At 38.3% G+C, this 18,686-nt stretch overlaps 1 protein-coding gene across 9 annotated transcripts; it reads left to right on the top strand.

Annotated features, from left to right (window-relative positions):
• Positions 1-250: 250 nt before the first annotated feature.
• On the top strand, positions 251-13,875 carry LOC149274537 (signal transducer and activator of transcription 3.1). 9 transcript variants are annotated; one of them, XM_089505386.1, is made up of 23 exons: positions 251-378; positions 713-847; positions 1,613-1,643; positions 2,220-2,315; positions 2,404-2,485; positions 2,625-2,719; positions 3,306-3,457; positions 4,045-4,203; positions 5,747-5,839; positions 6,346-6,405; positions 6,519-6,548; positions 6,763-6,856; positions 8,346-8,393; positions 8,904-8,987; positions 9,606-9,704; positions 10,198-10,333; positions 10,424-10,476; positions 11,102-11,196; positions 12,605-12,744; positions 12,832-13,047; positions 13,289-13,331; positions 13,462-13,568; positions 13,820-13,875. In XM_089505386.1, the coding sequence occupies exons 1-23, from the start codon at positions 251-253 to the stop codon at positions 13,873-13,875; spliced, it is 2,232 nt and encodes a 743-aa protein (XP_089361512.1). The 9 variants fall into 9 exon arrangements, with proteins under 9 accessions (XP_089361512.1, XP_089361509.1, XP_089361510.1 ...); XM_089505383.1 differs by having other exon boundaries at positions 713-857; positions 1,545-1,643; positions 12,832-13,044; XM_089505384.1 differs by having other exon boundaries at positions 713-857; positions 1,545-1,643; positions 13,474-13,568.
• Positions 13,876-18,686: the final 4,811 nt, after the last annotated feature.

The following is an 18,686-nucleotide window of genomic DNA, read 5'->3' as shown; positions in this document are numbered from 1 at the left end:
GATAGGCTAGGCTGGATATTGCCCTGCCTATACAGAACATGTATAACTATGCCCCCTGGCTTTAAATGCTGGGATTTTGAGGGTAAGAAAATACATTTTCCTGCCTGAGAAATCTCAGTGTACCAGGGACCCTCCTAAACACGCAATACACATGAAAGTAGTTTCATATTTCATTATCATTTATTGACCCCTTTAATATTGGTATTTGTTGTTCTGTTTCTTTGTCTTGTCCAGACCTTCGTGACACAAGATGACGCAATGGAATCAGTTACAACAGCTGGATACCAGATACTTGGAGCAGTTGCACCAGCTTTATAGCGATAGCTTTCCCATGGAGCTGCGTCAATTTCTTGCACCATGGATAGAAAGCCAAGACTGGTAAAACTTCTTACTGATATTAAATTCAATATTTCAGTGAATAGAATGGGTTCCTTGTGACTAGAAAAGCTTTGATTGATTTTGTTAGTCTGTGCCCCTTCGGATATAGTGCAGTAATCCCTACTTTTTTTGCAGACGTTATCACAACTAACATGAATAAAGATCCCCCTCACACAGTGCTCTGATTGCAGCTCTGCTTGTCAACTCTGTAAACGTGATTGATTTTGAATCAGTTCAGCAACATCATTTCTGAATATACAAGCTTTCTATAGATTTATATGGTTTAACCAGCAGCCTCTTGTTTTGTGTTTTTTTTGTTTTTTTTTTATTGTAGGGGGTTTGCTGCCAGTAAGGAGTCCCATGCCACACTGGTTTTCCACAACCTCCTTGGAGAGATAGACCAGCAGTATAGTAGATTTCTACAAGAATCCAATGTCCTTTACCAACACAACCTGAGGAGAATAAAGCAGTTTTTGCAGGTATTAATTACAAAGGCTCACTGCTAGTTACCACTGACATGAACTAAAAGAAGTGGCAGACAATATTGTATTGTGACCTCTGAAATTAGGCATTAGGCATTAGGCTCTTTTGTGGCTTGTTTCAGTGTGGAGGATTTCCTTGTTGATATAAGCCCAGGTGGATACCGAGGGAGTGGAAGACCTCCCTTGTATAATATTGCTTCATAGTTTGTTAATAAAGGGCAGATTTTAAATTCACTGAACGTTTTTTATTCTAACCTTTATAAATTTGACGGCAAAAAAAAACAAACACATTAGGACGTGTTGGGAGGGCCCTGCTCTTACACAATTAGGTTTACTGCATATTACACAAATATTCACTTGCCTATTAACCAGAAGTACAGCAAAAGTGCCATTTTTTTGGTGAGGAACAGTGTGTAAAATAATTTTTAACCCTTTGGTCTTTCTAATGACGTTAAAAAGCACTTTGTGTAACTACATTCTACAGTTAGATTGGTAGGCCATAGTTACAGATGCGTTTGGGAGCTACGCTTCTTATAGAATAGCCGTAATAGTGTTCCACGCTTTGATGCGTAAAATGTGTGTTGGGTTTTGTCTGTACCATAAATTTTGACCCCACAAATTGTTGTAAAGGCTCTGGTTTTGTCATTGCTTTCACGAAGATTTTCACACTACTTATTCTTGCAGAGCAGATATCTAGAAAAACCCATGGAGATTGCACGCATTGTAGCTAGATGTCTATGGGAAGAGGGAAGGCTTCTTCAAAATGCTGCCGCTGCTGCCCAGGTAATGAAATCTATAATATGCCATTAAAACCAATATAATCTTAATTCTCATATAGGAAACCGAACACCCACATGTATTTTCTTTCTATGAAGATTGCTTGACCAATGTGAAATTTCAATTATATGCACGCTTAATTGCTCGCTAAAGTATGAAATTCACTAAAATATATGCTATGTTTTATACTGACAAGCAATTAAGATTTCCTTGTTGCATCCCTTTTGGAATTAATGTTTGCTGGAAGATGCTTGCAAACCCTCCATACCTAATGAAAGCAATGTTTACATTGACTGTGTATAGTGATTTATAGTGGATTTCTCACTTTTCCCAAATCCTATATTATGTAGTTCAATACAATACACAAATGTATGTAAAATGTTTACAGATTTAAATAAACACAAATTTACACTCTGCCCCCAGAAATGGCACGCTGCTGCCAGATTTGCCTTATACCCCTTATATGCCACTCTGCCCCCCAGATACTCAGTTTAACCCCTATATGCCACTCTTCCTCCCTGCTGTTCTAGTTTGATAAGTTTAGTTGAGCCAGCACTTATGACATGTTTTATATCCTCATAGCAAGGTGGGCCCTCTTCCCATCCAACTGCAGCAGTGGTAACCGAAAAACAGCAAATGCTAGAGCAGCACCTGCAAGACGTGAGGAAGAAAGTGCAGGTGTGTATTCCGTGATTCACAGCAGTCCCACTTCCACCTAATGTGTCTTCATGTTAATGGCATAACTTATGATAAAAATGTCTTACAGGACCTTGAGCAGAAGATGAAGGTTGTAGAAAATCTACAGGATGACTTTGATTTCAATTATAAAACATTAAAAAGTCAAAGTGGTGAGTTTAATTGTTAGATGTAGTTACATCCAAAGACCACCAGTTAAAACTGGAAGTTTAAAAAAAAAATATTTGCTTTTTTTTTTGGGTTTTTTTTGTTTGGCTAATTGCATCCATCTTTAAACTTCTTGTACTGCAGATCTATCAGACCTTAATGGCAACAATCAGTCGGTGACAAGACAGAAAATGCAACAGTTGGAACAGATGCTGACTGCACTGGATCAACTAAGAAGGGTATGTGTTTTGGGCTTTGACCTCTGTCTATGGATTCCACATTTGCCACGGTATCCTTGACCCTAAATATGAGGCACTGTTAAAATATTAACTACCCGTTTAACGTCTCAAGTGTCATTTAATGGAAGAACACAGCTGCTCTGGTACTTTTAAAGGCAAAAAAACATGAGCACTATTTTAGGTTCAGTCAGTCACAATCAATACATTTTTATATTGCCTAGTTAACCCTTTGAATGTTCTTATCCACTTAGACATGAGCACACTTTAATTGAACTCTCTAAGATAGAAAATCTTAGCAAACCTGCATTTTTATCTTTTTTATGTGAAGTTTTAACCGCTTACAAATAATACAAATGTGTTTATTTCCTGTATCTGAGTCAACAAAAGTTCTTGCATACCCTGAAAAACTATAATTGAGACAATTCTACTGGATAATAAAATGTATTTCTGGGAAGGGCTTTGGAATTCTACGGTACTAGAAGTTATGTTTTTAATGTTGTATTTAATTCCAAAACTGTTACAATATTACAATTTGCATCTTAATCTAGCAGTTGTTTCTAAAATGTATTGTTTTCCACTTTCTAAGACCATCATAAGTGATTTAGCTGGTCTCCTGTCAGCCATGGAATATGTCCAAAAGACCCTAACAGATGAGGAACTTGCAGATTGGAAAAGGAGGCAACAAATAGCATGTATTGGCGGGCCACCTAATATCTGCCTTGATCGTCTGGAAAACTGGTAAACCCCCACAGGACACCATTTTAACCCCTTACATTTTATTTTTGTCCTTGTTCAACTGTATTTTCCTCCTTCAAATGATATGTATTGTTTAACATGGGACAAGTAGGGCTTTTTTTTAAACCATAAAAATGTTGAGTTTGGCTACACCTCATACGCCTGTATAATATTTTTATGTTTGGGATTCTGAGCCTCTGCCATCAAACGTAGAGTGGTGGCCTGCATTAATAGATTTGGCATGTTTTGGGGACAACATTAGATCATGCAGATATTCTTATTTTTTGTAGTGTGGACAGAATTTTTTTTTTATATGATTTTTATTTTGTAGTGTAGTGATACAGGTGACGACATTGTAGGGATATTCGGACACGAGCTCTGTGGCATCCAATCCTTCAACTTGGGGCCATTACATTAAAAAAAAAATAAAAAAATCTCTATCAAATGTATAGATATATCAGTATTATATAACTATATATATATATATGTGTGTGTGTCTGATAATTATTCATACTGACGTTGGTGATTAGGAGAGCAGAGTAGAGGTATTTTTATTAAATGACTTAATGAGACTTCTCATATGATCTCAGGATAACCTCACTGGCCGAGTCCCAGTTGCAAACTCGGCAGCAGATAAAAAAACTTGAGGAGTTACAGCAGAAAGTGTCTTATAAAGGAGACCCTATTATACAGCATCGGCCCATGTTGGAGGAAAGAATTGTGGAGCTGTTCAGGAACCTTATGAAGAGGCAAGTATAGCTGTCCTCCATTAAAGTGGCAGTAAAGGTCCAAACATTTGAATGTGTAGATTGGTATATGTACATGCTGGTGTGTTTATTACACAATTCGAACCTGGATTTAAATGCAGCAGAAGAAAATTCACCAGTACAAACATGTTTTCACCTCTCCCATTTAGTGAACCCACACAAGTCCCCCCCCCCCCAAGTACCATCTTGGAAAAGCTAATGATCAAACCTACTAAATAGATTGTTCAAAGTTTTAGATTTTTTTTTGCTTTTGTTTGCAAGTTATAGGGAAATAAGTACAAGTAGCGTATTGCTATTTCAAACCCTTTTTTTTTTTCTTTTTTTTTTTTTTCTTTCCTTTTCCCAAATCTGGTCATTCTACTCCCATGTGGCATCTTGGAAGCTGGTCAGTTATATTTACCCCATCAAACCATGTATTTTTGAAAACTAGACATCCTAAGTGAACCCTTTCCATTCACAAATTCTACTACTAGTCTTTTGTCAACGTTTTTTGGTAGTTTGTGTACGTCGGGTATAAATTTATAGCTTCTTCAACATCTCCTTAGTACATTGATACCACCTATGCATGGGTTTTGTCGGGTTGTTTGGGAGGTAAAATGCCACATTTGGGAAGTGGGCAATTTTCAACTTGGAACTTTGACATCTGCTCCTTCTGCCACCATCTCCTATTTGGGAAATCTTCAAAGCCAACTTATTTAATTTACCCCGTCAAACCATGTTTGTTTTGAAAACTAGACACCCCAGGGTATTTCATATGCTTGTATTTTACCTCTTTACATGCACTTATTCTACCACCATCCTTTGTCAAAGTTTGTGGTAGTCTTTTTTTTTTTTTTTGTTTGTGGTGTTTTTTCATGCACATTGTACTTTAGGTATGAATTTACAGCCCTTGGTACATGTAACTGTCAAACACCCCAATATGTGTTCCGCAACATCTCCAGAGTACAGTGATACCACCCATGCAGGGGTTTGTCTTGTTGTTTGAGGGCTAAAAGGCCACATTTGGGAGGTGTTTTTTTTTTTTTTGTTTTTTTTACATTTTGACATCTGGTCAGTTTGCACCTGGACATCCCAGCCAATTCAATTTACCCCATCAAACCATACATTTTAGTAGACACCCCATGGGTATTTTTGGGAAGATACTCTGCTAAATTTAGCACCTGCTCATAAAAATAAACTTTTGTTTAATTTTTGACTTTTTTTGTTTTACATTTTGTTGGGAATGTACTTTTGTTACTATATTTTTTTTATGTTTTACTAATTACAATGTGACTAGTAAGCAGGGCTCCTTTGGCTTGCATGGATGAATGCAGTATCTGTATTCAACCAGGCGCATCACTGGTTGTTAAAGGGTTAAAGTTATGTTCCTTTTTACATTGATATCTGTGGAAGATATATAAGGGATTTATGATTTCCTAAAGACAGTCATCAGCTGTGTGCTTTGTGTCATTATTAGCAGAATAGGGACTCATTTTTTGCTACTACACAAAAATCATGAAGAATTTTTTTATTTACTTTCTTACAGTGCCTTTGTGGTAGAAAGACAGCCTTGTATGCCCATGCATCCTGACCGGCCTCTTGTCATCAAGACAGGTGTCCAGTTTACAACCAAAGTCAGGTTGGTTAATTTTGTGCGTCTTAACTGTCTTTTTGGTAATGCTATATTGTATTCAACTGTCTGTCATAGGAAAAAAAACTTACTTAGTCACAGATTGTCTAGAAGGATTTACATAAACCGTTTCTTGCCAACAAAGAACATATGTTCATCCTGATCATAATGCGTATTTAAAGGTGAAGTGAAGGAGGATTATTTAATTTATCGTAACCCCAAGTGTTTTGCACTTTTTAATATTTTGTATGAAGGTGTTACTGTAAAGCTAATTAAAAATAAACTTAAATCAGAAAGACCGGAGATGCAATATTTTCTGTTGTTGCACTAATCATAAATTTTGGTAATAGCTCATTATGTTCAACTTTTTAACTCCTTATTTTACATATTCAATGTTACCTCTTAGTTCTGTCAGGATGCTAGTTCATGAATGTAGGAATTCTGCTTTATGGTAAATGTATCTGTGGCTTCAGGAAACTATGTCTAGTATTACATTTAATTTCTGTGGTTCACAGGCTTCTGGTGAAATTCCCTGAACTCAATTATCAACTGAAAATCAAAGTTTGCATTGATAAGTAAGTAACAGATTAGATAACTGTTAGGGGCTGATTTGTCTTTTGTATATAAGATATAATAATAATAATGAAACTTTAATTTGTTTTGGATTAAAATAAATATTTTTTTGCAGGGATTCTGGCGATGTTGCAGCCTTGCGGGGGTAAGTGAAACTTTTCGTGAAGGTTTTAGGATATTTTTTTTTATATTATCTTTTTGGAATGGAATCTTTTTTTTTTTTTCTTTCTACCCGTTTTGGTATATGTACTGCTGTTTTCATTCATCTCCATGACACAATACCTATTGGCATGGGTAGGTCTCGATCAGAATGAGACAAAGTCCTAATTGTGGCCATACAATTTCTAATTCATGTATAGGTCTCGGAAATTCAATATTCTTGGGACAAACACCAAAGTAATGAACATGGAGGAATCCAATAATGGAAGCTTGTCAGCTGAGTTCAAACATTTGGTAAGGATAAAGTTAAAAAAATAATAAGACATCGTATTTGGAATTGGACTGAAAGCCTCTTGTACATTTTAGTACAATATATTTAGTTTGATTAATGTTTAAGATGAGGTGTTAATCGTGATCTTGGTGCCTGCTCTACTTGCAGCTTTTCAAAAAGTTTAGTAAATCATGTAATTGTCATCATGGTGATTTCCATGCACATTGATGTGGTCCGTAGGATAGATGCAGTTCTATTCAGAAAGGAGTAGATTTGTTCTGAAAAAAATATATACTGCGGACAAAACTGTACTGTAAAGTGTCTTATACTGACTACTGCTCTGTAAGGGGAGTTATTTGCAAACAATTTCTATGAAACTGCATGTTTCTGAGAAACAGGCCCACAATTTGCATGGGATGTCAGATGCCATTTGTTTTGATTATATCGAAAGCCTTTTGCGTGAAGTCATATATTGCCAAAAATAAGGCGGCAATTTGTGCATTTTCATACCTCCCAACATTTGAAAATGTGAAAGAGGGACACTTTAAAAAAAAAAAAAAAAAAAATCTTGCGGAACTCACGATTCAAGAAATTGCACTTTACAATGTTGCGCTCGCATCACCACTTAGAACACGCTTCGTTTTTGTCAGCACAGTCATGCATATTAGAAATAACCAACACATTGAATTGATTTCCCATGAGGCTCAGCCAGACATACTACTTGCTGGCTGAGCGTCATGGGAAGTGCAGCAACAGTAAAGCTGCAGATGCTAGCTGTGAACTAAAATTCCCATGATTCTCAGCCAGCTACGTGTCCACCATAATGCTGGCTGAGCATCATTGGAAGAGTAATCCACAGCAGCAGAGATTTGCGGGATTACTGGGACCCGCGGGTACATTGTCCACCCGCAGTCCCCAATGCAGTCCTCTACTTCAGACCCCTTAGCCCACCTATAGCAAGGCTTCATACTGTTAAGAATCTTAAGGTAGGAGGCTTGCTCTTCAGACAGCAGGACCAGGCAGCGAAAGCCTCTCCTAAACCCACAGGTGTGCGGTGAGCTGCAAACAACTTCTTATATCTGCTGCAAGCAACTATGTAACGTGACTTGAATACATAGTCCCTGGTGGTCGGTTTATCGAACAGTTTATCTGCCTGATCACGCATTTTAGTAGACTTTAGTGCAGGGGTTCTCAAACTGCGGCCCTCCAGCTGCTGCAGGACTACATCTCCCATCCTCCTCAGCCAGCCCCTTAGCTGAAGGAGCATTATGGGAGATGTAGTCCTGCAGCAGCTGGAGGGCCGCAGTTTGAGAACCCCTGCTTTAGTGGGCTGCAGTGGAAGGTGTAATTCTATTAGCTGTTCAATTAACGCTTTTCTTAGGATGCTTACAGAAACTGTACATCATAGTAATGATGAAGTAAAATTGTCAGTATCCCCCTAATTCCACCAGAATTTCAAAAAGTACTGAAGCAAATCATTTTAATTACAGCACTTTAACTTTTATTTTGCAGACTCTAAGAGAACAGCGATGTGGTAATGGGGGAAGAGCAAACTGTGATGTGAGTTATAAAAAGCGGACATGCCAAATATACACACCTAGAATGATACTTTACTTGGATATTTTTTATCTTGTGATGTTTAAGATTGTCTTCTCAGATATTGAATTACTTGAAAGGGATTTTTTTTTTATTTGTCCAAATACTACATTCTGTAGAAAAAATAACATTCAAATAATCAATTATGGTTTTTCTTTTAGTTTTTTTTTTTAATTATAATTATGGAATTTGTGTGTGTGTGTGTGTGTGTGTGTGTGTGTGTGTATTATATATATATATATATATATATTATATATATATATATATATATATATAAAAAATACACACGGCTCTATGGCCAGTTTGTTAAAATAATTAGGCCCTTTATTAATGATAATACTAGATAAAATCATGGGTATTGTATTCTTTTGACCTTAAAATCAGTTTTATCGGTAGCTTCTCACTCTGCATAGTTACCTTAACACGCGATCAGTTTTTTTTTCAGTAACTTTTTTTCTCTCTCTCTCTCTCCAGGCTTCACTTATTGTCACGGAGGAACTTCATCTAATCACCTTTGAGACTGAGGTTTATCACCAGGGCTTGAAAATTGATCTAGAGGTAAGGAATTTTTCAAAAGCAGGTTTTTGGGCAAAAAACAATATTTCAGGCCTCAACATTCAGTTGAATAATGGAAATCTGTGGGTCCAAGCCTACCATACAAAATGGGTAGAGGAAGTCCAAGCTTCTTGAGCATATTGAAAACCTCTCCCTCTCTGCGATCAGTTTTTTTGTAATGTAGCTTTTCCAGCGTCCCTATTTATCTGCACCTAAAACCCTGCTTTGTTGCAACAGTGGGGTTTCGCGAATTAACTTTCAGTAGCCTTAATGCATATTCTCTCTGTGCCTTTACCCTGTGGTGCAGTGATTCCTTTGGTACGCATCTATGCCATTATTACCGACTCCTTGTAAAGAAACTAAAGAGTTTATATATGCGCAACAAATGTGGTGTGTAACGCACTCACTTGATTGGAGACAGTTATAATTTGCCCTGGTGCTAACAACCCAAAAGATCTATACAGCATGCAAATAAATCTGATGCAGCGGGTCTTTTTTTTAGAAAGTTTATTGTAATTTAGTCTAATCTCTTATGAGGTATGATGTTATGACTGTTCAGTGTATACGTCTGGGAAATGTAAACTTCTTGGTACGTCTCAACATAACTTTATTTGCTTGCAGACTCATTCGCTGCCAGTCGTCGTGATTTCCAATATTTGCCAGATGCCAAATGCCTGGGCATCCATCCTGTGGTACAACATGCTAACCAACAATCCAAAGGTGGGGTTTTTTGCAGGCTGCCACTAAGATAAGATTACTCACTTTTATCATATTCTGTTTACTGAACTCAACTTACTCCATATAATGATGCTATTTTTTTCCCCATAATGGGTTTCTTATTATAGTTCATGCACAGATTAACCAGTGTTGCATACACACATACTTAATTTTTAATCCGGTGTCTAAATATCATTTCTATTTATGGAGCATACTTTAATTTTATTTGATTTTTTTGGGTGATGTTTTAATTATTGAAAAGATAATGCTGTAAGATGTGAAGTGGAAATTTGTCAGTTAGTATTAGTTTTTCCTGCTGTTCTGCCATCCCTCAGTGAAAATGTTGTTGATGAATCCCAGTATGTAATAAATAATATAAGTAAAAGCTATGATTGGCTTTTGTAACTATAAACGCCAGTGTTCTGTGAAGATGGTCTAGTGTTTATTTCCATTGTTGTAGCCCTGCAATTTGTTTCTTTTCTATTGTGTTCTCCAGAATGTTAACTTTTTTACAAAACCACCCATTGGAACTTGGGACCAGGTGGCAGAGGTTTTAAGCTGGCAGTTTTCATCTACCACAAAACGTGGCCTTAGCATCGAGCAGCTAACTACCTTGGCAGAGAAATTACTAGGTATGTCCCCCCCCCCCAGGAGTGGCTAGTTTGTATTTATACCGCATGGATATGTGCATTGGAAAATAATCTTCTCTGTGTTTTCTTTAGGCCCTGGCGTCAACTATTCTGGCTGTCAAATCACTTGGGCCAAGTTTTGCAAAGTAATTTTCTCATTTTTCAAATATTTTAAATGTTAAAAATAAGTAAGGGCAGGTTTCTAAAACCAAAAGCAGCTCTATTTGTAGACAGCCTTAAATAAGTGGTTCTGTTCGATTCTGACTAAAATGCTTGAAAACATTGGTTACCAGTGTTAATGTTTATAGAAGCCCAGTACTTGCTCTTGGGAGTCATTAAGGTCTTTCCTGAAGCTAGCTATGCAATAAGATATTAAATAATGGGTTGCCTACTGCAATTAACTTCCCAAAATGATGAAGTAACCCCTGTTATCTTAACCAGTGTTCCAAATGTCTTGCCTTCCTCACAAACCATTCAGGCTTCCAGGATATCCTGTTAAATGCCGATTGCTCAAATAACCACAGTTGGATCTGTCACACCGAGTGAAAGCCATTGTTTATCTATAGGGGACTTGAGGGCTGGAGTTGGTGACCTGAAGTCTTGTAGTTCACATGTTTTATTCTGTAAGGAACAGTTTGCCGTGGATTATAGAGACACATTGCTAATAATCATTAGAATATGTAAAATAAAGTGACACGTTGGGTAATTGTGACTAAGCAATATCTCATAGTGTATGTTTATTGGTAATTCTCGGTATGGCTTTGTCAACAGGAAAATATGGCAGGCAAAGGGTTCTCGTTTTGGGTCTGGCTGGACAACATTATTGACCTTGTGAAGAAATATATTCTTGCGCTTTGGAATGAAGGGTAAGTTTCCAAATAGCTTCTGTTCCTTTATGTTACCAGTTTTGCAACTGAAACATTGGTTGACCGATGTTCATCAATGTGTGGCTATAGTTTACACAGCCGTTTTAGCCATTGACCTCCACAGCCATCTTCTGTTTTTAAATATGCTTCCTAGCTATTGCAATCAAGAAGCTGAGGGACAACTCCATGAGAGTCTGCTAGCAACTCTTTCAGATAAGTGTCAGTGATCTGCTGTCTATGAATATTCTACAGTGATAGGACATTCCCACTTTCTAAGACAGTTGGCAGCATTATCAGTTTGTAACCATACTTTTCTAATCAGGTAGCATAAAATAATTGTAAAAGAATATACTTTAAAGAAATTTCAGAGATGTTCCTCCTTGAACTGCAACTCTCATCAGAATGACAAGAATAATGGGGGTTACTCAAAACCAAAAGGTGGTCATACTTGCGGACATACGTTTCCACTTGTTTTTAACGTGGTTTTGGAATTTAACCTCTTGTTTTGTGTACTGGAACTTATATGGGGTGGATGTAAACCATGTGACCAAAAGTATGTGGACACTACTGTCCGTTGTTTCAGCCATACCTAACTGGGACATAAAATAAAGCGCATCAAGCAGCCGCCTCCATAGACAAACATTGGCAGTAGAATGGGTCGTACTGATGAGCTCAGTGACTTTAAACGTGGAACTGTCATAGGATGCCACCCTTGCCACGGTCTGCTTGTGAAATTTCTGCCCTGGTCCACTGTAAGTGCTAATATTATAAAATGGAAGCATCTAGGAGTAACTGCTCGGCCACAAAGCAGTGCTATAGTGTCTACTAGAAAGTTTGGTGGAGGAGGCATAATAGGCTTGGGGCTGTTTTTCAGGGTTTGGGCTAGACCCCCCATAGATCACAAAGCAAGCTCCATAAACACCTTGCTTTAATGTTTGTGTGTGGGGGGGGGGGCATAGTACTCCCTAACATCCCTATGGACATACAACTCCATGCACAAAAAATTTTGAAATGACCCTTTGCATCCTGCTCTTTTCACAGTGATAAGTATTGGTATTACTGGAAACACAGAATAGAGCCGTAGAAACTTGGGTGGGTTTGTCCAGACTCTAGCGGGAGCTCTAAACGCAGCCACTGGGAAAAATAATAATAATCATCACAGGGGTTAAGAAGTTACAATGGATTTTTATCCATTCCATTTGTGAGAAAAGTCTTAATAAATTATATTAAAATTTTAAGCAGTTACACTATTATATCCATCTCCTTTCTTGCATGTAGGAAGCCCAGCACATTCTGTATTGATTCACTGTCCTCTATGGGTAACATTATCGAAATACTTTATTTTCTAATTATACCTGCTTTTTTCATTCTATATTCTGATGTTTATATCTCTGTATCGCTTCCACAGTTATATCTTGGGTTTCATTAGCAAAGAGCGTGAACGGGCGATTCTTAGTACTAAACCTCCTGGAACATTCCTACTAAGGTTCAGTGAGAGCAGCAAAGAAGGAGGGATCACCTTCACCTGGGTGGAGAAAGACATCAGCGGTATGGCTAGAACTATAATTTTATATAAAGTATACAAAGTCTTCCTTTATGAAGTTCTTATGTCTGTATATCTTATTTTACTCGCAGGTAAAACCCAGATCCAGTCTGTTGAGCCATATACCAAGCAACAGCTGAATAATATGTCATTTGCCGAAATCATCATGGGTTACAAAATCATGGATGCAACAAACATCCTTGTTTCCCCACTAGTTTATCTGTACCCCGACATTCCCAAAGAAGAGGCCTTTGGGAAATATTGCCGCCCTGAGAGCCAGGAACACCCAGAACCCACAGACCCAGGTAGTAGTAGACTTCCCAGGTTGAAGTCTGTGATGATGGCCTGCTGTGCTATAGAAGAACAAGGTGTTTGACTTTTAAAATGGCCCACATGGTTGGTGTGAGCGTATAAGTCCTTCTAGTAAAAATACTTTTTTGTTTTTCTTCTTTAATGTGTTTTATGGTATGTTTAAACTTAAGTTATACAGAGAACAAAACTGTCAAAGTACTTCCTGTTTAAATTACAACTGATATTTTCTATTTTCAGGCACCGTGCCTTATCTAAAGACAAAGTTTATTTGTGTCACCCCGTAAGTATTGCTACCTTATTGTTGAATACCCTTGACTTTTTTCTATATACAAAAATGATTGACGTTTCTGCCATATCTATAAACCCTCTTGCCAACAACACCGCTCCTATGTCCTTCAATGTATTACCAGGACAACATGTAGCAGCACCATAGATCTACCAATGTCTCCACGGACCTTAGATTCTTTGATGCAGTTTCCAAGCGATGGGGCCGAGGCTAGTGCTGGAAATCAGTTTGGTAAGTTTTTACTTTTGCTGTGCAGAAATGCTTTGTGAGAGCACCAGATCATAGCTCAAGCAAGGCAAGGCTAAATGAATATGGTAGCATGCAGGTGAACACATACAGTATTATTAAAATACACAATGTGTTAAAGAAAACATTCATATTCTATCTGCATGTAAGCATTAAAATATGTAAAAAATTACATTTGTTAATCTTTTATACTTTTTTGGAGCATTTTTGTAAAAAATTTTCTTTTACATTTCCAGAGACCTTAACGTTTGACATGGAGCTGACACCTGAATGCGCATCTTCTCCCATGTGACCTGGCTTTATTCATCTGTGCAAAAGTTAATGCTCTGTCTCGGACTTTCGGACCTGTGCAGTTTCCGTGCACCTTTTCTTTTCACTGGGGCCACAAGATATTTTAAGCTCCTTGTGCAGCAAGGGATAAGCATAGGAACTAGAGTTAAAACCAGTATTTTACATAGTGTTCTTTACGCTAGATAAACCTAATTTTCTGGAGTATCGTTCATTATAGTAATGGCTATGTTTAATTTTAAGAATTCTAGAACTAAATTGCACCTTTTATGAAGAGGATGTGATTCATATCTATACATTATGCACCTACTTGGAGCATTATGTCAAACTCCAGTTAGCATATTGATGTAAGCTTCTTGTAAAGACTGTTTGTGCAATGATTATGAACATGCATTGCAATGCTAGAAGCTCACAAGACATATTCGCTGGAAATAAGTTCATTTGTATTTTGACCTTTGCTAACATTCACAATCAATGTAAAAAACATGTAACTAAAGTGAATCTGTTATTTTATGGAAGGTTTACTTTCGGGCGCGGCTAGACCACTGCAGTGTTTAAATGAGGTGTCAATTTAAGATTTCAGTAATCCCTTTCAGATAACGCTATAATGAATAATTCTGAGTTTCTTTGTTAGTGAGAATAGAAGCCTGCTTGTCATAACTACATGGTGTTTGTATGTTATATCTTGTGTCATCCGTATTTATAATTTCTTAAAGGTCCAATCCCTGGTATTGTTAAGATTTTAAGAAGACAATGTTTCATGCCATATTAAACTCTTATGCATGTAGTACTACTTGCCTGTTTTTTTTTGGTTTTTTTAGTCCAAGAAACACTTTTTTTAATAAATTATGTACAATATATTAAAAATAGAAAAATAAAGGCATAGTGAAGTCTGTCTTCATGCATTGAATCACTTTAATGTATTTTTAAGAGGTTCTTAGGTATGACTTAGATCAAATTTTAACTTGCATCCTCTCCAAATGTTTACTTTTAAGCTGTGTTAAAAATGATTAGTTTTTTTTGTAAGCCCATGGTTGCTTTAAACCACATATGTTGTGATAACCATGCCCAGAGATTTTAACTATCCCAAAAGCACAGCTCTGTCCGTATGTGAGCTTAGTATAGCCTACTACCTCTTGGCCGAGTGCTAAAATGGGTAACGATCACTTGACCATGGTTGGCATACAAGCTTAAAAGCAACAGGTACAATTCTGGGGTCTACAGGAATGAAAATGCATTGAATCTGAAGCGATGAATCAAGCTTCACCGTATGGCAGTCCAGCACACAACCTTGGTGTGGCAGATGCCAAGACTCTGTAGGTCACTCCATACCGACCTTATGAAAAACTTGCTTTGTTCATTGGGGAATTGTTATGAGCTTCCCCCACGTGTTGCCACAAGATTGAAAGCATAGAATCAATAACAAAAAAAAAACAAACCATCATCCATGCCCAAACCCACCAATACTCGTATGGCTAAATTAAAGCAAATTCTTGCAGCAGTGTTCTGAAGGAGGGAACTAGCTATTGGATTATCAGAATATTTTAATAGAATTTCCAAATGTATTCAACATTAGTACCGTATTTGTTTGATTATAAGACAACATTTTTTTCAGAAAAATTGCGAACGAATCAACCTTGCTGGATCGATTTGGCCTGGGCTTGTCAGATGCCTTAATAGACGACCTGCCTCGCTTGGGAACTCACGATTGATCACGGGTTGCGAGAGAGAGGAAGGCTGTTTCCTATCAAAATCTACCTTCACCTTCCCCTTCTCAGTCACTACAACATTCCACCTCCACTGAGGGACCTATGCAGATTGGCCTTGTAAGAGGAGAGTTAACACCAGAGGATAAGGCAGATGCAGATCATACAACGTATGCCTCTATTTTGGTAAACCAGGACTCGTATGTAAGGAATGCCGTACCCGACGTCTTCACCAAGAGGGTACGCTTTTATCCATCCACGCTTGGAAGAAACTAAGAAAGTACCCCAAGTGTGTACCCCCATTTATCCATCTCTCTTTTCTGACAGTGGACTAAAGGTCATATCTCCTTATCCGCCATGATCAACTCTGGAGCCAGCGGGTGCTTTTTGGATATTAGTTTAGCCAAGATTATAGCTATCAGTCCTCAGCTGAAACTTAAACATATAACGATGGTCAACGGAAGCCCTCTCAAGTCAGGACCCATCACTCATGAAGCCTTTCCGTATGTAGCTAGTGTTGGCGATAAACACCAAAAACTTAAGTTCGATATTGTTCCTGCACAGACATTTTCTATCATCTTGGATCTCTCCTGGCTGTCATTTTGTAAATTACATTTTTCCCAACATCTTCTGTCTGCAGCCTCGTAGACGTAGCAGAGGAGACCACACAGCTGGAGAATGTGCATTAGCACGGAGAGAAGGTAGATACAAGACAGAGGGAGAGGGAGAGGGCAAGGATTGCAAGCGTGGCAAGGAGGGCAGAGAAGGCTGTCGGGAACACGTACAGGGAGGACTAGGGGGATAAGGGCAGGGAGCACAGAGTGACTTATTTTGGGGTATTGAATTACACTAATGATTAAAAAAAAAAAAAAAAAGAAGTCCCCCAACTTTTGTCTGAACCAAAAGTGCAGGAAATGGAATTCATTGGTTGAAAACGAATGAGCCAAAAATTAAACCATTTGTCTGAAATGGTTGCCTCCTAAACTTCAATGGTGTCACTGAAATGCCTCAATAGCGAGGCATTCAGCAACACGTAACACCCACCCCAGGACGCGCTGTGACCGCTCCGGAGTTTTGCCACTTGCAAGATGGTGGCATGCACTTTAAAAAAAAATTAATGGAGCCCAGCTTTCTAATCACAATGTGAATAGTAAAAGAAAGTTAAAAAAAAAAAAAAGTAACGTAAAAATTGTTATTATTGAAAAATACACACATCCCAAATGTGGCCATTTAGCCATCAAACAACCTATGCATGGGTGTACTGAGGAGATGTTGCTGAACACATATTGGAGGGGCATCTGCCGCCATTCACGGGCTCCATGTGATAATAGGTTACAAAAGCCAAGTTAACTATTTAGAATGACTTATGAAAAGCATCATAGATGTATTACGTAAATATTAAAAACCTGACAATTATTAAAGTAACTGATATATCTGGATCATTATGGCTAATAAAACAAAAAAAAAGTATCTAATCCCCATACCTGGGAACTCTGGAAGAAGTGCTGGTTCCCTGGGTCAACATCCAAATCCTATGGGTCCTGGGAGTGGGGTCTTGACACACCCCACTCCCCGCACATTTCCCCTTTGAATGAGGGTGTTTCCCGTGATGTCAGTGGAAATGCCCCCGACGTCAACAGGCCTTCCTCCGACGTCAACGGGTCTGCCCAATGACGTCAGTGGGCAGTCCTGATCACGTCCCGCAAGGGAAGTCTTCGGGTAGCCGGAGCACATAAGTTTCCAGGTATGCTGACCCCCTCCCTACAATGTTTGCAGACCCAGTGTAATCCAATAATCTTATTTTACCTGCAGACCTGGAGACTGCCATTGTTGTCAGTCATATGATATTTTATTAGTATTTATTTTATATAGCACCATCATATTCCGTAGCACTGTACAATGGGTAGACATAACAAGTAGTATGTAACATAACAATTTGACTACCATAGACACCAGGTGAGGAGGGCCCTGCTCAAAACAGTTAGGGTGTATTGCAGGAGAGGGACTATGAACGGTGAGCTAAAGGAACATGGGAAGGCGTTAATGTGCAATGTTGTAAGCATTCATAAAGAAGTGGGTCTTGCGGGAAGAAAGCAAGGGGGAAAAACTGATAGGCCGTGCATTCTGCTGCCCCGCAGCTGCCATGAGCCTCCATGGTCTGAAGATACTTGAAGTAGCCAGTCAGCGGCAGGAAGGCACTTCAACTGAAATCACTGGAATGATTTACTTAATATTTTGTTAGAAAAATACTGGGCAGTGTGGTGTAAGTTCCCCTTTAAGAGCTTGCATAGAAAAACATTATTCAGAAAACATATTATTCAGGGGAGGCGGACGTGCACATTTATTTATCTATTTTCTTGCTTTATTCCATTTCCACTATACACCATTGTTCAAAACAAGGTAACAATCATACCCAAACTTCCCCAATTAAATGCAATGGTCACATACACCACTAGAAAGAAGACACAAACTAAGCAAGATAAAGTCATTACCCTTCCCATCAGACAGTAACAGTTTCAAAGTACTTCCCTTGGTATCATGTAGAGGGCACTCTATGGCTGTGTATAAGCAGTGTTTGGGGTCTACATTACAAATAATAGTCCCTTAACATCTGGCAGCCTCCTGCTCTTAGCGTGCATGATGGACTGGGTAAGGGCTAAAAAACAGGTACATTATATAGGCTAAATGATTCTTTTCTGCAGTCAATTTCGTAGTTTTTTCCCCTACAGGCTCCCCTCTTGTGGTTAAGTTCAAATAGGCCATTTACACTCCATGTACTTTTATCTTGGTGCTTTTCTATTGTGTACATTATAAACCAAGTAGTCCACTATTCCCTGTATTGTTGCCCCTTTCGCTGTCTGTTCACAGTAACTGTTGCTGGCCACTTGGCTAGTCCATACAACGCTGTTCACGTTGCCCCCGAACATTCCCTTGATAATCTGACAACATTGCTTTTCCCAGGCCTAGTGAAGGCTTTCTGGTTTGCTCAGGAAGTGATGGGGCAAAAACAACCAACCCTGGTTACGCTAATAGTCACCGCAGCTAGACAGCCTTCAGCTAATGATAATATAGAAGGATGCTTTTCAACTACACCTAAGTCAGGTGAGAA

Source organism: Sceloporus occidentalis, unplaced genomic scaffold (genome assembly GCF_023333645.1).
Source record: "Sceloporus occidentalis isolate IW3139 unplaced genomic scaffold, rSceOcc1.0.p SCAF_327, whole genome shotgun sequence".
Classification (NCBI taxonomy): Eukaryota; Metazoa; Chordata; class Lepidosauria; order Squamata; family Phrynosomatidae; genus Sceloporus; species Sceloporus occidentalis.
The sequence above is the reverse complement of the archived record's forward strand: the minus strand, read 5'-3'. Positions and strand labels throughout refer to the sequence as shown.